Below are 23,220 nucleotides of genomic sequence, written 5' to 3' on the forward strand. Positions count from 1 at the left end.
GGGGTGGCATCCTACTGGGAGAGCCTTGATCCGCAAAGAGTCGCCAAAGAAACCGTGAGAGCTAATTGTTGAAAAGTACCAATTGAGAGGGATATAAAATAATATCGAAGGCCCAAGATGTACCATAGAGCACTGTCAAAACCACCGTCAATAAGTGGAGAAAATGTGGCACTACAGAGACATTGCAAAGATAAGGACGACCCTCCAAAGTTGATGGGAGGACGAGGAGAAAACTTACCAGGGAGGCTACCAAGAGGCCAATACCAACACTGAAGGAGCTACAGGAATTTTTGGCAGGTATCGGTCACTCCTTGAATGTGACTACCATCTCTTATATTCTGCACATGTCTGGGCTATGTGGTAGGGTGGCAGGACGGTAAACCTTTCTTACAAAAAGAAGCATCCAATCCCATTTAAATTATGCCAAAAGAGTCATTCAGTCACCCCAAAACATGGGAAAATGTGCTATGATCTGACGAGACAAAGGTTTAACTTTTCGGCATAAATTGTAAAAATATGTTTGGTGCAAAGCCAATAAAGTTCATCATCCAAGGAATGCCATACCGACTTTGAAGCATGGTGGTGGTAGCATCATGCATTGGGGCTGCTTCTCTTCAGCTGGGTCAGGGGCTCTTATCAAGATAGATTGGATAATGAATAGCTCCAAATATCAAGATATTTTGGCACAAGACCTGCTGGTCTCTGTCAGAAAGCTGAAGATAAAGAGAAATTTCACATTCCAACATGACAATGACCCATCCAAGTCGACCAAGGCATGGCTTCAGAAAAGGAAAATCAAAGTCTTGGAATGGCCCAATCAGAGCCCAGGCCTCCATTCCACTGAAAACCTGTTGAATGACCTAAAGAGAGCTCTACACTGGAGATCCCCTTGCAATTTGAAGGAACTTCAACTTTTTTGCAAAGAAGAGTGAGATAAAGTTCCAAAGTCTAAATTGTGCAAAGTTAATAAGAGACTTATTCACAAAGACTTGTTGCTGTAATAAATGCAAAAGGTGCTTCCACAAAGTATTAGTTGGGCAGGGTGTGCAGACTTATGCAATCAGGGTGTTTGTATTTTTTTAAATGTTCCTAAAAATGATCTATTTGTTTTTTTTTTTCCCTCTGGATTTTTGTTTGTTGGAAGATCACATAACAGATGGAAAAAGTCGGACATTTACATTGTTGTTATTTCTGTCTTTACATTTAAAAAAACCTGCAAAATCATAAGGGTGTGTAGACTTTTTATATCCACTGTTCATAAGTAAATAAGGTCCAAAACGGTTTTGTGCTGCAGTCACTCAAACATCATTTGGAAGTGAGCAGGGTTCAATGTCTAAACACAAGTCGAAGCATACTCTGGTATGCAAGTACGATTGCAGTCTCAACGTTGCCACAATGGGGTGCTGTAGAGATATTTGTGTGAACTGTCCAATTCTACAGTGATTTTTGTCTTTCGAGCCAACTACTGCCATGGCGGAGCAACAGTTTGAAGAAAATATACCTGAGCAAGGAAGGAAAAGTCCATTTATTTATAGCAACTTGCTTGGCACAGACTTTTGAAGGTAATTCTATCGCCCCCTTGAGTACTGAGGTTTGTTATCGCCTCAGTAACACAATTACGCACATTAAGCATGTTCAACCGGACAGCGCGTTGGCATTCGTGTGCATGTACTGCTAATCACACTGCTTTCAGAGGAGGTTTTTCCTGTCTTGGCATCCCATGCATGTGTTGGACCCTCGAAAAAACAAGTTACAAATGTCATGCCGTCAGGACACTACCTGATTCGACCTTCAACATTACCTGCGTTCACTTGTACTAATTCTGTTGCCTTCTTATAAGGCTCATCTGGACTGGTCAACAGTGGAGGACATTAGAGGAAAGTCAGACACCTCAGGTCAAACAAAATCTCACAACCTGTTTATCATTGCGGATCACTGTGGGATCCCATTGTTTTTTTCCCTATTGTCTTTCTATCCTCTAAAACTGAAGGCCCCTGTAAGTGGTGGGAACATTTGAGGAATTCCACAATGCTGCACCACAACAACTGCTGTGACATTCCATTAGTTGCCCTTTTCCAAGTTCCTGACTGCGTGGAATTGGCACATTGCCTGAAACTTTGATGGTAGTGGCTGTTTCCATGGGGACTGCTTGGCATGGCATGCTGGGATGGTGACTCTCCTTTGTGATTAGACCTTGGTGATTAGCGTCAAGCTGGGCCTTCACATTCCACCTCAGTTTCTCGCCTTCGGTCTACAATCATCCTGCCACAGGTGATATCAACAAACACAAATTATTTCTTAAATTGTGCAGCTTTGTGAGAAGAGATGTGCTTAACCTTTATTTTAAGCAATCAGACTTTCAAATTTTGTCTGGTGGATGATAAAACAGGCAAAAAAAATCCATAGACTTACTGTAAATTGTAGGAGGGACCTGAGCCATATGGATGTATCATAGAGACTTTGGGACTTGACTTGACCTAGGCCATCTTTTCACTGCATTCGACAGACCGGAAGTCATTTATTTCCAATGTAGAGTTGCATGTAGTTCCGACTATCTGTGGATGCGGAATCATCTGATTTGATCTTTGGATGCATTGACATATTTCAACTTGTGCAAGTAGACCGCATCCGACCGCCTGACTGGACATTGTTTTCCATTTGAAATAAGTGTGAAGTGAAAAATATTAACTGTTTTTGTCCTAAACTTTATTCTAGATGTCTGCTACTTCTGCAGATTGAAAGATAATGAATGTAGACTTTTAATTTTATAATTTACTTTGCAAACCTCAGAAGAAGAAAAAAACACTAACTTTCTTCAAAGCTTCGTTTTCATTTTTTTTATCTTTCTATACATATGAATAGACTGGATGCTGACATTGCAGTTCGTTAAAACCTACTCCCATGCAACAAATACAATAAATACATTGCAAGCAAACGGCCTCTAAAACGGCACTAGGAGGTGAAATGTGAAAGCTGTATATGAATGTCGTAGACTGTGAAAAGGTGGCTTTTGATGCACGGTTACATTTACCTTTGCACAACGAAATATCCAAATGTCAGTGGGAATCCACACAATCTGGCATTTCGCTTAATGGATTTCCAGTGGAAGAATTATGCAAATTTCACATGGGGTTCAAATTTGGTGAACTTTGACACACAAATTCGCAGTGTTGACCAACAGGAAACTGCTTGGTTTGTCAGTATTCTCTGTGTGGGGAATGCTTCGTATGTAGCTACACTGATAATTCACTATAGAAGAGGAAATAATTTAAGTGGTGAGTCTCTTTATAACTTTACTTTCCCAGGGTATAAAGTGCAATGTAATAAAGAGACTGCTTGACACACACTTTACATCTGCCCACGACTTCTTCACCTGCCGAATTTGTCATGCAAAGGTAAATATGACCAAGACTTCAGGCCAGTAAGCAACCACCAGAACAACACAAGCAACCACATAGCAATGCCCTGGCATTGTGTTGTGTATGCATCGCACACATTTTCTCAAGTAAATGTGAATTACAAGTTTGTAGTTCGCTGTATGTAGCGCTTATGTTGAACTTTCAGTTGGGTACAGTTGTAACTAAGAAAATCCTTGTGTCTTATTTGTGCCAGTGCTAATTTTGATAACTCCTCCCTTTGACAACTTGCCTTTTCCCTCAGGTCAATTCAGTTTCCGGTAAGGTATTAAGCTTGCTTACTTCAGGCCATGCAAGACACGTTAATCTCTGGAGGTGAGTCTTGAGCACTGAGACTACAGGAGATGTGACTAAGGATAGCTCCTGTAAGGGGATTACCAGAAGTGTGAGGGAGTGTCCTACGACATGTAAGACAAGCTGGCACTCAAGGATTAGACCATAAGTAATTAGTCTTCTGGACGAATATCTTTAGTCAGAACTGCAGGCACCAAGGACAAAGCCACACTCAAAGGATTCTTATTCGCCACTGTTACACTCTACAAGTCAGACCTACACTCTATCAGCAGCCATGTCAAAGGAGAAACTGGAAGGCCTGGTGAAGCGAATGGAGGTGACCCTCGTCGAGATGGAGCAACTGAAGTTGCACTGTGGCCGGCAAAGCGAGGAGCTGAGCCAACTTGTGGTGGAGCTTCGCCGGGAGAACCAGGAGCTAGCCGAGAAATACAACCAGCTAGCCCAGGACATGAAGGAGGCAAAGGAAATCATTGAGCAGTTGCAAGACACCAAGTACGCTTTCGACGCAAAGGAGAGGCAAGCCCAGAAGCTCAGTCGACAACTCTGAAAGCTTATTGGAGAGTGACTACTCAACGTTTAGCAGTTCCTTGTGGCTGTTTGTGTGACTGTGTGTTATTGGGAGTTTTCTTCATTACAGAGACCTTCATTACCTGTTTGATAAGAATCAAGGAAAGATATGGGAAAGAATTTGTAATGATTGTCTGTGTGATTTAGGCCAGGAGGCAACCAGTGTAAAATACAGTAATACCAATGTTGATTTAAATTATGTGCAAGGTAAATCTTTACTTTGAATGTAAATGGAGAACTAAAACAGAAGACTTTTTACAGACAGATGGAAAAGTCTTGGATTATGGTAGAAGAAGGGACATGGACCGTGATGAAGCACTTTAAGTGAACTGTCATTTGCCATATGTATTAAGCAGAAAGAAAAGGACATTTCACATTGTGGGTGATTTTACCCCATTGAATGAAACGTGGTCAACATACAAAGGATTAAAAATTGCCCTGTTTTGTTAAGCAGAACCTCAGATATGTTGTTAGTCCATCTTAACCAGATAAACCAAGCCAGTTAATAAGAGAACTCTTTCCAAACTGTTCCTACAACCCAATTTTTTGTAATGTCATGGAAGGAAAAACACTTTGGGAAAACTCGGTGGTAGTTTAACATAGTATCCACCATTGGCACAACGGTTTCACATTTAAAATGCCTTCTAATTTGACTCATTTGTGCAGTTTGTAAAATATTATCATACAAAATTTCAGATTAAAATGTATGACTTTATACTTGTGTTTTTCTTTGGTCATGTTTATTTTTATACATCTCCACTTTAGAGAGATAATCATTAGTTTTATCAAATACCCATGCATTAAAAGAATATTTCAACCAAATCATGCCAATTCTGTCATAACTCACCCCTATAAAAAACGTTCTAAAATACCTGGAGAAAGCTATTGTAATTCACCTCAGAGCTGGTTGGTTTAGTTCATGGCTTAGAGTTATTTTATGAATACTTCTGGAACCAAAACAGTTAAAAAAATAAAGTTAGTGGGCATTGTTGCACTCTCTGGCAGCATATAGGATCAAATGTAAATCAAAAACAATCTGTCACTGGACAAATATGTACTATAATGTAATGAAATAATTGTAATTTTAATTGTTTCTTGGGTAAAAATGTATTCTGTCTGAAAACAGCTAAGTTTGAATGGCTGTCAATGAAAAAAACACATGCTTTTTGCCATCATAGGGTGTAGTTTCAGCATCTGCCAGCAGGTGCTAATGGGAACCTGCTAATCAGCCAATTACTAGCCCCCTGGTCCAAACCTGAATCTTTCTTTCGTTCTTATGCAGAACACAAAAGGAGCTGTTTTAATTAATATCACAGCCCATCTTTTCAATACAATGGCAGTGGGTCATGCCTTACTTTATAGCTTTAGAAAGGACTCAAAAGTATCTTAAAAGTAGTCCATTTGGCTTGTGCGTCATAGCGCAAGTCTTCTGAGTGCATACGATATGTTTTGGTGTGAAACAACCCAAAAGTCATTTTTCAGCAAAAATCTTGATGTCCATTTATGATTATGAGTGTTCACGAGAACTTGAGTTGTTTTAGCGCTAAAAAAATGCGCCACGGTGAACAAGCTTCTTTCATGCAAAGGGATTGAAGGGCATCTGGAAGGGAGGGGTGGGTGATTTCTGTCGACATCAGCTACTGAAGCTTGGTGGTGTAAACACACCAGACAATTTAATTTATTTTTGTTGAATTCATGATTTCAAAGAATAATGATCAATATTTATTACATTATCAGTATTGTTAAAATGAGAATTATACAGTATATGGAAATATACTAAAAATAAAATTTATAAGGTTTTGATTTAAAAGTCCAGTTTTGTAAATGCTCTATTCTAGACCCATACACTGCAGGGTGTGATGCACTGTGTGTTATGACACATTTCTCCCATAACCATCATTTAAATTTTCTGTGACTTCTGCCACAGTAGACCTTCTGTCGGTTCGGACCTTGGGTGCCCAACACCCTGTCGCTGGTTTGTCCCTCCACTGTCTGTAGGTACTCACCACTGCTGACCGGGAGCACCCCACAAGCCTTGCCGTTTCAGAGATGCTCTGACCCAGTCGTCTGGCCATAACAATTTGGCCCTTGTCAAGTCGTTCAGGTCTTTACTCCTGCCCATTTCTCCTGCATTCAACACATTGACTACGAGAACTGATTGTTCTCTTACCATCTAATTCAACCAGACCTTGACATGTTGCCTTGTTAGGAGATGATCAATGTTATTTGCTTTACCTGTGTGTGATCATAATGTTTTGGCTCATCAATGTTGGTTTCAAACACCAAGTTCAAAGTCAAAAATATTTGTTGTCATTTTATATAACTAATAAATTACAAAGCAGTGGTGTAATATTTCTGTATATAACCTTTTCTATTTTTGCTGTTTCATGATTTTGGTTTGTGTTCCATATGTTGTGCAAAATGCCTTTAAAAAAAAAAAACTTTTGGAATAATCATGTTTAACCCTAATATTGCCTTAGGGTCATTTTTGACCAGGGACAGGTAATCAAATACTTCATAAATATTGCATAGTTTTTAGTGCTGAAACCAAACACTGTGACTTTGTCAAGACCATCAAAACAAACAAAATATAAAAGAAAATTATTTTTTTAAATAATAGTTTAAGAGAAATAACAATTTAAAGCAAACTGTTCCTTTCATTGTATTAAAGGAATGTTCCGGGTTCAATGCAAGTTGAGCTCAATCGACATCATTTGCGGCATAATGTTGATTACCACAAAAACGTATTTTGACCAGCCCCTCCTTTTCTTTGAAAAAAGCAAAAATCAGGGGTCTGGGTAGCTCAGCGTGTATTGACACTGACTACCACCTCTGGAGTCACGAGTTCGAATCCAGGACGTGCTGAGTGACTCCAGCCAAGTCTCCTAGGCAAGGGAGGGTAGAGTTACGTTGGGCTAACCTCCTTGTGGTCGCTATAATGTGTTTCACCCTCTCGGTGAGGCTCGTGGTGAGTTGTGCATGGATGAATAGTGTGAAGCCTCCACAAGCGCTACGTCTCCGCAGTAACGCGCTCAACAAGCCACGTAATAAAATGCGCGGATTGATGGTCTCAGACACAGAGGCAACTGAGATTCGTCCTCCGCCACCTGGATTGAGGCGAGTCACTATGCCATCATGAGGACTTAGAGCGCATTGGGAATTGGGCATTCCAAACTGAGGAGAAAAGGGGAGACAGAGAGAGAGAGAGAGAGAAAAAAGCAAAAATCTGGGTTACAGTGAGCCACTTACAATGGAAGTCAATGGGGTCCATTTTTGAATGTTAAAATACTCACTGTTTCAAAAGTATAGCCACAACACATAAACAATATGCATGTTAAAATTATTTTAGTGTCATAAAATCACATACTAACCTTTTCTGTTTTGAGTTATAATTAATTTTACAACTTCGTTGCCGTGGCGATGTAACGTCAACAAACCCTAAAATGGCTATAAAAATGACAATTTAAACATCATTAGAGCTCAAATAATACACAAGTTTTATCATAATTAATGTAAGTGCTTTTATAAAATTATAAACTTCACATTTCTGCCTTTAAATCCTCGAAAAATTGGCCCCATTGACTTCCAGTGTAAGTGCCTCACTTTTTTACAAGCAGAATGAATCAGAAATGGTTGTAAAATAGTTGACGTAAAATGCCAAAAGTGATTGAAATAAATGTAAATTGAGCCAATGATTTTTTCCTTAATATTCAATACATCATTTCTCCCCCTATCTTTATACACTTTGGGACCGTTCTCCACTCATGTAAGCTTTTTTTTTTTTTTTTTTTTTTTTTTATGTTTTTCAATACGGGTCTAAAATGACAAGAGGAGGGCGCAGTTTCTTAAGACAGTAGGGGGTTATGAAGGTATTCTTCTCAAATTTGTCAATAATGCAGGTTCCCGTTGTGACAACTTACCCCATGCGTGTGACAACATGCCCCGATACTGGAACGTGTGTCCAATGAGCTGTATCTTTTTTTTCTTCTGGTTGTCAAGACTTTCAAAATGAATCCTACCCTAATACTTAAGACACCATATATCATTAGCTCTTTGACGGTTACAACTGAAAGTACTTCTCTGTGTGTGTGTGAGTGACGCAGCTTCTCCTCAAACGCGCCTCACGGTTACAGAAAGAGACACGAGAAACACTTCAACCGTGTAAAACACGGACATCAGCTCAGGGTTCTTTCACCAACCGGATTAAGTGAGTGTCAATTATTGTTGTTATTAAACTTCTGTTCTTTCACACATGAGCAGTTCAGCGGTTTCTGTGCGGTGAGCAATGGTTTTAATCGCTTTCTTTGATTTCGAATAACGACGAATCTCTGTTGTTGAACGATGTTAAAGAAAGAGTCATTGTCAATGTTTCTTCAGCCGAATTTATGCCTTGAGTCGGTGTTGTGTTATTTTAACACTGAGGTTTATATATTTAAACCTTGCGGTTGTAACATTGAACTGAAACTGCCTCAGAAACTACTGAATTGAATTAAACCAATAAGCTGTTTTCATTACTTTGGTAATTGAAATGATTCTATTGATTAAATTCATTAGTTTGGTAAAATATCTGTGCTTGGGTAGTTGATACCCAATAACATAAGTTCAATTAGTCAGTAACATCATTTTTTTTTTTTTTTTTTTTTCCAGTATTTTAATCACCTATTTGCCTTTACTAGTTCATTTAATTAAACAGTCCTGCGGCTAACAGCTTGATTTTTAAATGGTAAATGTTCCATATAGTCTCTTAATATAAGCTCATACAGCTGCCTCCATATAGATGTTGTTTACAGTAGTTTTAGATGTCACTGATTGATGTTTCATGTCATTTACCCACTTACCTCTGTCACCTATGTCTTTAAGCATGACAACTAGATACTGGTTAGACGTTTTAGCAAGTCTTTGGTAGTCAGAGTTAAACATTTTCCTTTGGTTTTATATTTTAGCTGTATGCCATCGACATGTAAAGTCTAATCTCATCTAATGCCTCTAACAACGTATGAACTATATGAAAAGTACAGTATTTTAGATCTGTTGGCTGAACAAAATCTGAACCTACACCTAGGCTTCTTTTAGTTAAGTTCAGAAAAGCACTGATAAAGCAGTGGACTGCCTCGGCAGGTGGCAGCATGCTCAGACTGGCAGCCCAGTAGCTATTTGTAGCTATTTCAGGCTGTCTGGGGGTTTGAACATATTTTCTGGGAGTGTTGCCTGACAACCCAGGCGTTTGGCATCACCTTTCTGAATATTGAAGCATTGTCACTGTTAATTTCCTCAAAATAAATGAATGGCACTGAAAACAAGCCTTAAAGGGATAGTTCACCCAAAAATGAAAATTATCTCATTATTTACTCACCCTCATGCCATCCCAGATGTGTATGACTTTCTTTCTTATGCTGAACACAAACAAAGATTTTAAGAAGAATATCTCAGCTCTGTTGGTTTGTACAATGGAAGTCAACAGGGTCCAAAACTTTGAAGCTCAAAAAAGTACATAAATGCAGCATAAAAGTAATCCATTTGATTCCAGTGGTTAAATCCATGTCTTCAGAAGCAATATGAAAGGTGAGAAATAGATCAGCATTGAAGTCCTTTTTTACTATAAATTCTCCTCTCTGCCCAGTAGGTGGCGATATGCATGAAGAACGTGAATAGCCAAAAATAAAAGAAGTAATATGGATTATAGTAAAAAAGGACTTATTAAAATATGAATCTGTTTCTCACCCACACCTATCATATCACTTCTGAAGATATGGATTTAACCTCTGGAGTCATATTAATTACTTTTATGTTTCTTTTATGTGCTTTTTTGAGCTTTAAAGTGTTGGACCCTGTTGACTTGCATTGTATGGACCTACAGAGCTGAAATATTCTTCTTAAAATCTTTGTTTGTGTTCAGCAGAAGAAAGAAAGTCACACACATCTGGGATGGCATGAGGGTGTGAAAATGATGAGAGAATTTTCATTTTTGGGTGAACTATCCCTTTAAGATGATGCAATAATAAACAGTCAGATCAGTCCACTAGGGTTGGACAAAATAAAAAAATAAAAAATTATTCATTCCCTTTCAATTTCTGAGTTGAAGTTTTAATTGGATGTTGAATTGGAATGACCGGAAGGAATTAACTAAATTGCAATTCAAAGAAATGTAATACTTATTATTATTATTATTATTATTATTATTACATTATTCATATTGACAGTTAGCACATCCATAAATACATAAATTTTGCCATACAGCACAACATTTTCACCACATTGTTTTCTGGTCACTTTAATTTCATATTGATGTTTGGCTCCATTTTGGAGACTTCTGACATGGTCCATCAAATGAAAGTTAATTATTATATATAATGAAATACTGTGTATTTATAGTGACAAGAAAAAGTATGTGAACCCTTTGGAATTACATGCATTTATGTATAAATTTGTCTTAAAATCTGGTTTGAACTTCATCTAAGTTACAATAATGAACAAACACAATCTGTTTTAACTAATAACACACACAGTAGTGTAGTGTTCTCATACATACTGAATATATCATTTAATCATTCACTGTGCAGGTTGGAAAAAGTGTGTGAACCCCTAGGCTAATGACGTCAACATAAGCTAATAAGAGTCAAGAGTTGGCAAACCTGGCATCCAATTAATGAATGAGATTGGTGGTGTGGGTTAGAGCTACTCTGACTTATAAAAAGCACTCAAACATTTTTAGTTTGCTATTCACAAGAAGCATCTGCTGATGTGGACCATACCTCGCAAAAAAGAGATCTCAGAAGACCTACATTCAAGAATTGTTGCATGAATCTGGAAAGGGTTACAAAGTTATCTTGATGAGCTTAGATATTCATCTGTCCACAGTTAGACAAATTGTCTATAAATGGAGATGATTTAGTACTGTGGCTACTCTCCCTAGAAATGGCCGTCCAGCCAAGATGACTTGAAGGGCACACCAAAGAATGCTCAGTGAGGTAAAAAAGAACCCTAGAGTGACAGCTAAAGACTTGAAGGAATCATTGGAACTGGTTAACATCTCTGTTCATGAGTCTACTATACGGAAAATATTAAACAGGCATGGTGTCCATGGCAGGACACCATGAAGGAAGCCACTGCCTTCCAACAAAAACATTGCTGCATGCCTGAAGTTTGCCAAAGACCACCTTGACACACACCTTGACAATTTATCAAGATATCCTACAGAATAATGTCAGGGTGGATTTGCACCAGCTGAAACTCAGCTGAAGTTGAGTGGTGCAGCAGGACAATAACCCTAAACATTGAAGTAAATCCACTACAGAATGGCTTCAAAAAATAAAATCCACCTTTTGGAGTGGCCCAGTAAGTGCCCAGATCTTAACCCAATAGAGATGCTGTGGAATGACTTCAAGAGAGCCGTTCACACCAGACATCCTAAGATTATGTCTGAGCTGAAGCAGTCCTGAAGCAAATCTCGTCATCAGCAGAATGCCCAAGCACTGTGAGCATGCGGCCCGATTTTTCTAACCGTGTATACTCATACAGTATGCGCATGTGCCTGGAATTATTTGCACTACTTAAAGGGTCCACAAGGTGGCAACACTTACATTTTGAGTCATTGCTGTCACGAAGAAGCACTAGAAGAAGATGTAAACACACGAAACATCAGGAGATGAAGGTAAAAACAACAACAGTGGATGTGCAAGTCAAGGGCGTGTGTGTGAGGAGGTCAGGCTGCATTTGTAAAACTTGAGTCTGAAGGAATATAAAGACATCTTTATGGGTCTAAACTCCTGAAGAGAAAGTCCAGTGTCTCACTGCAGTCAGAGCACGCATGCGCCAACTGCCTGTGTATGCGTGCAGTTACTGTATATGGAGTATAATTTGACAGGCTTGTGTTTGACTGTACGCAGACACTGAGCATTCATGTCAAAATGAAAGTATACCTAGGGCTTAAGTAGAAGGTTAACTTATTAAAATAACTAGTACCCTTAGTTTGCGTTTTCATTACAATGGGCATTAAATCTCTTTAACCCTATTCCTCCATATTAATAGTAGCTATACACTTTGCTACAGCAATCGTGAAGCTGCATTTACTTGATTTGCCACTTTGAACTCCACATGAAAAGCGTTTGCAGAGAACATCTGTTTTGCTTTAAGCACTGGCACTGTACACGTAACCATACTTCATCCAAATTGTCTGGAACATCAGGAATTGTCTGGAATTGTCAGGTCGTGTAACTGCGGCTTATCACAAGTACTTTTCATTGCAATGGGCATTAAATCTCTAAAACCCTCATCCTCCACAATATTTATAGTAGCTATTCACTTTGCTACAGGAATCGTGAATCCGCACTTTCAACTCCAAATGACTTGCTTTTAGTGTTGACACTGTCCACGCAATCATACTTCATCCAAATTGTCTGGAATGTCAGGAATTGTCTGGAATTGTCAGGTCTGGGTTTGTTTTGTACAAATAATTAAGGTTAAGAGGTCCTTTCTCCATCACTTGATCATTAGCTATGTTTCCAAGTTGCAAATTTAATTTCTGTGCAAAACCATGTTATCGCAAAAACAATGTGCGAATAAAGCTGCGTTTCCATCCAAGGGTGTTCAAAAGGATGAAATCGTCACTTGCGGAGAAATTGTAGCCACTGTGAGTGTTTTATTAATCAAATACTGGCGGTTTAGAGCACACAGACAAAACACTCTAAAGAACTTTGTCTCATGTTGAGCTGAATAAAATTTCAGAATCGAATGTGAAAATTGGTACGTGTTTGTCACTTTTAAGAAAAATTATAGCGTTAAACATTTTAAATTGTCAGCTCTAATATTTCTCCATCCATCCAGGGTGGAGCGCCCATGAGCATTTCTACATTTTGGTGACTGTACCATCATCACTGAAGAGCTGTAAGAGTTGCTGCCGCCAAAAAAAAAAAATAAACTATTCTGATGCTAGTGAAACTTTGTAATATGGCACTTTTCATACCACTGTCTCCTAAGATGATTCAGTTATGTCTTCCTTAAAATGTATTATTAAAAACAACAGCGGTTATATAACTTTATTTAAATTTAATTCCATTTTAATTCTACTTCAAATTCGAATTACAAGTATGCATCCTGTGTGCTACCTCATTTCAAGTAAACTTACATTTTAGGAATTGATTGGAATCAAAAAGATATTCTAAATTCAATTCTGAATGGCACTCAAACTTGCAGTTTGGTGCCTGCTGCTCCCTAAATTCCCTTGGCATACGACTTCCTGCTTGTTCACATGGGACTTTGATAGCTTGTCAAGGAAGGGGATTGGCCGTTCTAGGGGAACGTTCCCCATTCTTGGCTTGATAACAGTTTCAGTTTTACTGAAAACAAACAGGCCTCCATCTAGCTTGACATAATGATGAGTGCAAATGTTAAATCTCAATTAGATAATTAACTTTATATGAGAATTCTGACTGGCACTCCCATAGTGACAATTTAATGTTTTTCCATAATGAGTGTTTTGAGTTGAGCTGATGTGTGTTTAAGCATGCAGGGCTTCAGGGGGAAAAAAAAAATAACATACACCTTTGTCTTTTCCAGGACGTTGGGTGTGACAGCATTAAATCTTAACAAAACAGGTACCGTATATTTTCCACATGTCATGTGGATTCCAGATGTACATTGTACAGCACAGATGTTCAATATTAAACATGTCTGTTATGTGTTGTACATACAGTGCTGTATCCAGGTCGAATTCTCTTTGAAAAATCAGGATGCTGTTGGTTGTGGTCTGTCTGCAGGTGTTTTTGGCCTCTGTTTTTATGGTGAGTGAAATACTGCAATACAACATAACAGATGACCCGCCAGCCAGTAAAGTACACTTTCACCACCTTTTAAGGAAGAATAGAACTACAAGCCTGAAAACACAGATAGAGACATGTGACTGTGGATAATAATAATGTCCTGGCACAAGATGAGAGAGAATCATTCTTGTCTGCTTCCATTTTTATTTCTAAATGCTCAGTCTGGGATGCTGCATTTCCTCAGGAACATTGTTTGGCAATACCTATAAACCTTTATGCGGAGGAACAAAAGCATGAATAATAAATTATATTATATGACGTCTACTTATACACTTAAAAATGCATTCTATTTTTTAAATTCAGACATTCAGTTGTATGACATTTTCCATCAAACTAAATTAAGTTATCTTTAAATAATGTGCATATCACAAATTTTGAATAAATGTGAAGTCTTCAAAGGTGCACTCAGTAATTTTTATGTATGTTGTCTTGAACTTACACTGAAACATAGGGGTATGGATGCAGCATCATTCAAACACAATACTTTGAAGTTATCAATGGCTTTGTTGAACGGATGTAAAAAGGAAGTCCCGCCTTACAGGTAAAAGAGAGATATTGCCTGTCAATCAACTCGAGAACATACATGCACATTAGCTATACAAGCTAGGGATGCACCGATACCACTTTTTCTCTTCCGATCCGATTACGATATCGAAAATCTCAGTATCAGCCAATACCGATCCCGTTCCGATACCAGTGTTGTTTTTTTGCATAATCAGTGTAGAATATCTTTACATTATTGTGTGGAACTAAATTGGGAGTACTCTTTAATATGTAAAGAAACACAAACCTCTAAATACACATTATTTCAATATAAATGTATAGCTTATTAAGAAACACTTTATTATTAACTAGTATACTGGATAATGTAGCAGCAAAATTAACAGTAATTCCAGTCTTCATGTCTTCAGTAGAAAAGAAACCAGTGTTTTATTTTTGCCTTTTTATTGATTTATTGATTTATTTTATTTCAAAAATGTTTCAACATGCATCTGGACTTTAAATGATTCAGATCTCTTTTTTGTTCAATTTAGTTGTAAGACATCAGTCCGCTTTTCATTCACACAGTTATTTCTTGGAACCCATTAAACTTAAATATTTTTATAAATTGTAAACAAATACTAATGATGACAATAATAATAATAATAAATTGTTATTAATATTATTATTATTGACTTTTTAATTTTAAATACAACAGTAATATATTTAAATTGTGCACATTTTAAACCCTCATGCTTTTATTTTGTCATTCTAAACTCTCCAGGAAGTCCTGTATGTGTCTGTTTGTAGGCAAGTTCACAGTCGTTTAATTTGCTTCTTATTCAAATTCTGGTAAAATGCTCCTCCGGTGCCGTTCTAAATGCATATTATAAGTGAACCGAACTACTGAGCATCTACATCTGAGATGCTGTTCTTGAGTAGCGCTCAAATATTGCGCACCACTGTGAAGGCTAAAAATAGCCACGAGTGCATCACCAGCCTGTGCGTAAGTTTGTGTCAACAGAGCAGCACCAGTCACTAACACGCTGGCGCTGCACATACTATATATTTACTTATTAAACACAGCCTTGAGTCATATGAACTGCTTTAATGGTGTTTTAATGGTTCTTTTATGTCATTTTTGGAGCTTGACAGTAACGAACATGACTAACACACAGTATCGGATTTGGATCGGGCTCATCGGACCGATACCCGATCTATTTAAAAATGTCAGTATCGGAACGGTGCATCCCTAATGCAAGCCAGGAAAATTTAGTTTTTTTAGCGTAATCTGAGGTAAAGAATCACAATTTAAGATTCCCGTGTTGTCAGATTTTACTGCTGATTTGAAATATGTTCTTTGATCATAATCTTGACCAAATATTTTGGAGATTTTGGCCTTTCCCCATTCAAGTAGATAGGAGCTGCACTTTCATGACTGGAAATAGCTTCCTGGGAGCGTTCCAAAAATGGCCGCCAGTGGACTGACTTGCTGAAAGACTTCGATAAAACTCAGTGAGGAGTGTGACATTTTAAAACGTAGTAAGCACAATTAGGGATAGAAATCGTTAGTAATTTAATGATTGTGGTTAATATATTTATTTATTCATCTATTTTTTATGAAATACCACTAATTACAACCAAACTCATACTCATGAAACTTTCGTAAATATATGAGTAAATTGGGAGTAATTTACGTGTAAAATGGACCTCCCCAAAACTTTCCTCCGGATTCACTAATGCTGCATACATCCCAGATTTGCTTGTGTGTTTATAAGTGTGTGTGTTAGTGAATTCCAAACATTTGTAAATATGGGGCGTGTGCACGTTCATTCACAATCATCATAATCCACGACCATGAAAACAGCTTATAAGGAAGTCACCAGACTCACTAGTAAATGCTTTTAACATCTATACGGAACAGTAAAGAAATCGTTTTTTTTTTAATGAAGTGCATTCACATGGTAAAATGTTTAACTCAATATCATCTCAAAGAAAGTAAGATACTTACTGTCATCACATGATTTTGCTGTCATCAGAGGCTCTTTAGTGAATCAAAAAATTTCAGTTCATGCCAGAAGAGGGTTGCCAACCACCATTAACCTTGTCTGGTTCTGTTCTTTGACCGACATGCTGTAAACTAATAAAGATTTGCAAGCTACGACAGTGTGCCCATGATATGTTTATTGATGGATTTAACAGCATTAGCACTGACTATATATTATCAACTGAAAATGAATTAGCAATGCCAATACTGAATTATGACACCTAAATTATAGAGCTCATATCAAATGAAGAAACTGTCCAAACAGTCACATAAGAGGGCATGCATTTTGTCGAGGTAATTAATGACATACTGCACCTTCCCTTGACAATGCGCCATGCCAAGCACTTCTGCTGGAAAAAAGATATCAAATTGAGGCAGAGTTGGGAATTAACCATACTTTGAAGAAATAAATGCAAGCATCAAAGAAACATTTTCAATTAAGTATATAAATATATAGTATATACTGTATACACACACACACACACACACACACACACGTTTTAAAAAGAAAACAGCAAACCTCTTTTTAACTAATTTATGTTTTTGAGGTTATTTGTACTCATTCAATGTTCATATACATATTTTTCATTACTTATTTCAGAATGTAGTCATGGCAGTTTGCCTGAAAGAACACAAAATGTACGGATGTCTTACACATGATTTACACAGCAGTTGTACATTTTGTTCGTACCAACTAACATTTTGAAATATGAAAATTTTCATGAATCTGTAAATTTACGTCAGAAAAGCTTTACGAACTATTTACACAATAACTACCATTCAGAATTCTTGGCTCATTTCAAATTGGACATGACGAAATGATTGACTTGTGGTACATTACGTTTTTTTATTTACTAAAAAGGACGGGCTGATAAAAGTCATTCGTTCGGTAGGAAGCACTGTATGTTTTTTGTGTAGATTCAGAAGAACTGACACATGTGAGTAATTTGTCCGGGAATCTGACTAAATGGTCGTGATGCATGTTTTGCGCTGTTGATTAAATAGCGTTGCTGCGGTAACAGAGTTGTTGCAGTAAACACTGTCACTTTATGTTAGTATGGGGTTGCATCCGCATTGGCAAAAGAATGAACCTTCAAGAGCGTTAACGTAACCAATAACGTAAGGAATAATGTATAGTCAGGCGGTCATTCTCGCAAAATAAACCCAGACAGGGTGATCTGGACCCTGACGCAAAGTGGAGGGGTCTTGTATGAACCTGAATAGGTTTACTTTGTTCCAACTGGCTGTACATTATTCTGCTTATTACATGGCTACTTATCAAATAAATTAATACATATACATGAAATAGAGTTTAAATTATGTTATTCTGTGAGAAGAGGGTGTGCACAGAGTGTTTTGAAAGCCATTAAATCTGAGAAAATTGACAACATTAGGAATGTAAGGAATTAGTTTCCTGGGACGACAGTCAATTATACAGTTTAGAGCTCTTTATAGAAAGATATTTCACCACCAATTTGGCAGCAATTGACCAAGAACAATCAAGTATTCCAAAGAGCTGTGCGATGATCAGACAGATCATGCTGAGTATTCAAGTGACTGTAGGTTGAAGCTGGAAGTGTTGTTAAACAGATGGGCACGTGTGAGCTCCAGTTTCTGGGAGAAATGCCCACAGGGTGGCGTTAAAAGCGAGTTGTTGTTGTTGTTGTTTTGTTTTAAATAATGTAATAAAGTCAACAGAAATGCATATTTTATTAACTCTACCCCCTAACCCTAAACCTAACCGTCAGTGGATAAAAAAATACAGTGAGGCATTTACAATGGAAGTGAATGAGACCAATCCGTAATCATCAAATACTCCGTTTCAAAAGTATAGGGCGCAACAGTCTGGTTCCGGAAATAAAAATCCCATTAATTTATCCTAAAGATTAATTGATTTTCAACGATAACTTATAAATCTTTAAAGACAGACCTACCATGAACTGCAAGGTTGTTCGTCGATGGTATGCTTCTGTTGAAGCCATTCGTCTGTGTAATTTCAACTTCATTGTTTAAATATCGCGTTTGATAGCATAATTCATGGTAAACAACTACATTAAGCCTTATACATCAATAAAAACAGTTACTCAGATGTCCTAAGAGGACAAAAATGTCTGCGTCAAAAAACTGCCATAATAATATTGTATATTTTTTTTTTTTTTTGGGGGGGGGGATTTTTCCCCTTTTTCTCCCAATTTGGAATGCCCAATTCCCAATGCGCTCTAAGTCCTCATGGTGGCGTAGTGATTCGCCTCAGTCCGGGTGGCGGAGGACGAATCCTAGTTGCCTCCGCGTCTGAAACAGTCAACCCACGCATCTTATCATGTGGCTTGTTGAGCGCGTTGCCACGGTGACATAGCGCGTGTGGAGGCTTCACGCCATCCACCGCGGCAACCACGCTCAATTCACCATGCGCCCCACCGAGAACAAACCACATTATAGCGACCACGTGGAGGTTACCCCATGTGACTCTACCCTCCCTAGCAACTGGGCCAATTTGGTTGCTTAGGAGACCTGGCTGGAGTCACTCAGCACGCCCTGGGATTCCAACTAGCGAACTAGCGAACTCCAGGGGTGGTAGCCAGCGTATTTTACCACTGAGCTACCCAGGCCCCCAATAATATTGTATATTAATGTTATTTTCCACTTTCAATGAGTTAATTGTTTTTAACCAACATTAGTCCTGATCATAACTAACAAATATTCATTCATTTTCAGGATTTTAACCCCTTAAATGTCAGTTTGTTTACATAATGCCACTGTTGTTTTTTTACACACACACACACACACACACACACACATTTCTCAATACACACATACAAAACACACTCTGACATCCATACCAACACACCCACACAATTTTAGCTGCATCATTTATTCAATTGACCTGCAGTGCTCTGAAATACAGCAAACAGAAAATAGGGAAAAAGCATGTATTTACTCCATTGGTGAAACATGTGAAAAATGGTGCCATCTGGTTGAAAATATAAAAAAATAAAATTTTGAAGCCAGGGCTCCGTAATATCATAGAATTCATGATTTTATGCTTTAATGGCACTGGGATCAAATATTGCCGTTTTAATGGGTTTCAATGGGGACATTTTTGTCCTTAAGGTCCTGAGTGTAACTATTTTGTGTACACAGTGTATTATAACTGTATTATAGGAACTGAGGTTGAAATATCAAAATTCCCCCCAGAATACACACCTTTGGCAAAATGTCTGCCGTTGGAATTAACACAGCTAAAATTATCAAAAAACTAAAATGAAAAGGACATAAATGCCCCGAAGGTCACACAAGGGTTAGAAGTGACAATCATTTGAACACACACCTTAGATTCAGAGGTTCAATTTATGGGAAACTGATTTTGAAAAAAAGAGAGTATAACTGCACAACTCAAAATATAGGCTCTCTTTATTTTTCTTACCAATGTTTTGAAAGTCAGCCTTTTTCAAGGATATCTAAATATCAATAGACTACTAAAACAGCTATTACAACTGATTTTTGACTAAAGCAGTGCATTTGCTAACTTACTAATTGCTTTTATAGCAACCCACTGGTGATTACTGGGATGAATGGAGTCCGTATGGAGAGTGCAGTCGCACCTGTGGCGGTGGGGTTACCATGAGGACGAGGCGATGTGTAACCCAACGGTAAGTGATAAACACTCAGTGACTTGGTTGCCTATCCAGGCTTTTCATGCTATGCTCACCCCTCTTTTAATAATATTCAGTTCTAACCCTGATTTGCAGTTCTATATGTATACAGTGTGAAACAATGAGCGCATTTACATGCACACCATTACACTGATTAATCCCAAAAATCAACTTATTTAAAAAATCATACAATGAAATCTGCATTTACAGATTTTGAAAACATTTGAAATAATCACGTTATTCTCAGCTTTTGACATCAAACCATAAACAGGCATGCGCACAACATGTGCACACATTGGACAAGCCAGTAAGATTAAATGCAACACAACATCGGGGTAATGGGCAAAAATCTACCCGTGTCGATTGGTTTATTCTTGCTTCGTTTATGACCATACACCGATAAAGTAAAGCAGTTTAATGCATTTATATGACCACACACATTGTAATCTTATTAAGTATAATCAGTGTAAGAACGTGAAGGCGTTCTATAATAGAACAGTGCAAGTTGTTTAGCAACAGACAACGAATCATAAGCTGCCTCAGTGCTTACCTCATTAAATATTTACAGTATGCACTTTGTGCAGACACAGAAACTTTCCACACACTGTGTTTTGTTTCATCGTCTGTGAGAAATGGTTAAATATGTAAAAAAGCAAATGCGTTAACTGGAGAGACAGTAGACTTTCATAAGACTTAAGACAAGCAGAGCTGATGTACATGGCTTTGATTTACACGAATAGTGCTGCGAGCTCAAACCCACACGTGACTCTGTTTAAATGTCTCAGGAAAGCATGGGCTTATTCTGCTGTAAGTAAATGGAGAAAAGCCAGTTGAAAAGATGATAAATTGAGTTGTGTGAACCTAGAGAAGGTAAATCAAGGCAGCCGTGTGATTATGCTGTATGAGGAAAAGCCCACAACTCTCTCCTAGCTTTTTTGACAAAGCTTCATCTTAACCATGTCTGTCCTGCAGGTTTTAAACGAAGTAATCTCTCAAGACAATACTTTATCATCTGTTCCTCTTATAGAAGTAATATGCATCATTTCCTTTGTCACACTAGCTGACTCAAGCATGCAAGGTCAAGTATGCACTTTCAGTGGAACATGGTACATTTTAGAATTGTATGTTTGAGTGATAGGGACTTGGCTTGGGAGAACAAGCACCAGGACATTGAAAGCTTTGGCCATAAATCTGGGCGTTGGAATTTGCCTGCATGTTTCATCTTGCATTTTACTCTGTGAACAGCGCTTTCAAAATGAGACTTTGTCTGTCAACTCTACTGTCCTAAAGCGACTCTTTTAATTGGCTGCCTTGCCTAAATTTTGTTAAATTTCACTTTCTAATACAATCCTTGCGGTTACAGAAACTGCTAACAAATAGGACAATTCAAACATTGTTCTTACCAGTATCTATTCTGTCATACAGTGAGGGTCCAAAAGTCTGAGACAACTAGTAAAAAGTTTTATTTAGTATAAATTATTTTATCAGCATAGCAATTTGATTGAAACGACACAGAACGCGTAGCGGAGATGATGCACTGTGAATAGCGGTTGCATGTGATAGCGACATCCAGTGCCCAGAATATGAATTTCAGATAATTTCTCCATAGTGTGCCTAATTCTGTTGTATTTCTAAAGTCTCTCACGGGCTGTATCGGAGCAGTCGGAGGGCCGCAGATGGCCCACGGGCCAGACTTTGGACACCCCTGATCTACATGTATCATCTGAATAATGAATTGGACTTCCCAATGCTTCATTTGAGAGGGAGAGGATGGTTTAGAAGAGCTTCTCAAAAAAGCGATTTAGGAGAGTTTCTTCTCCTCACATAGTGTGCATATAAACAAGTCAATAAGTGTGAATGCATTGGGAAATTCTTTTCAAATTCCAGGACATTCTGTGTCCCTTAAAGGGATAGTTCACCAAACTTACCCTCATACCATCTGAGATGTATATGACTTTCTTTATTCTGCAAAACACTTTGGAAGATTTGTAGAAAAATATCTAGGCTCAGCAGGTCCTTAGAATGGAAGAGGATGGTGATTAGATATTTGTAGGTCCAAAAAGCACAGATAAAAGTATAATCCATCCTGTCTCCAGCGGTGACATTAATGTCTTCTTAAGTGAATCGTTCACTTTGTGTGAAAAAAAGAACGATATTTAAGCACTTTTTAACTAATAAAAGATCACTTCCTGTGAGGCGTTGACAAATGGCCGAATTTACCAAGAGTGCTCCTGTGATGTAAGCGCGATGGCACGTGAACAGATACGTGACAGACACAACCATTGAGTCAAAGGAACATGCCAATACGCTTGCATCGCAGGAGCACTCGAGTAAATTTGGGAATTCGTCAACGCCTGACTGGTAGTGATCTTTTGTAGTTAAAAAGTTTAAATATCTTAGCTTAAATATCATTCTTTTTCGCACACAAAGTGATTGATTCGCTTTAGAAGACATTAATGGATGTATTTCTTTTATGCTGACTATCTGTGCTGTTTAGACCTATAAATATCTAATCACCATCCTCTCCCGTTCTAAGGACCTGCTGAGCCTGGATCTTTTTCTACAAATCTTCAAAAATGTTATAAATATCTCAGATGGCATGAGGGTGAGTAAATTATCATTATTTTCATTTTTGGGTGAACTATCTCTTTAAAGGTGTGTATGACAAGATGTGTTTGACTTTCTTTTTTCAGCTAAATACAAACAAAAAATTTTAGAAGAATATTTCAGCTTTGAATGGTGATCAGGCCTTTGAAGCTCCAAAAAGGAGATAAAGTCAGCATAAAAGTAATCCACACTATTCCAGTGGTTTAATTAATGTCTTCTGAAGTGATCCAATTGATTTTAGTTGAGAACAGACCAAAATATATCTCCTTTTCCACTGTACATCTTGCCATTGCAGTCTCTTGGCACAATGATTTCAAGCTCGATTACATTTCCTAGTG

General features: G+C 37.9%; 1 protein-coding gene across 2 annotated transcripts in view; it reads left to right on the top strand.

Moving 5' to 3' along the window:
• Positions 1-8,135: 8,135 nt before the first annotated feature.
• paplna (papilin a, proteoglycan-like sulfated glycoprotein) overlaps positions 8,136-23,220 on the top strand; it is an 83,142-nt gene continuing 68,057 nt past the window's right edge. The window contains exons 1-4 of one of the 2 annotated variants that reach the window (XM_051723173.1): positions 8,136-8,484; positions 13,833-13,870; positions 13,969-14,056; positions 20,169-20,272. In XM_051723173.1, the coding sequence (XP_051579133.1) occupies positions 14,006-14,056; positions 20,169-20,272 (155 nt within the window). In that variant the 5' untranslated portion in view covers positions 8,136-8,484; positions 13,833-13,870; positions 13,969-14,005. The remainder of the gene's footprint in view (positions 8,485-13,832; positions 13,871-13,968; positions 14,057-20,168; positions 20,273-23,220) is intronic. The other variant, XM_051723174.1, reaches the window with a different exon arrangement.

This window comes from Myxocyprinus asiaticus, chromosome 17 (assembly GCF_019703515.2).
Source record: "Myxocyprinus asiaticus isolate MX2 ecotype Aquarium Trade chromosome 17, UBuf_Myxa_2, whole genome shotgun sequence".
Lineage (NCBI taxonomy): Eukaryota > Metazoa > Chordata > Actinopteri > Cypriniformes > Catostomidae > Myxocyprinus > Myxocyprinus asiaticus.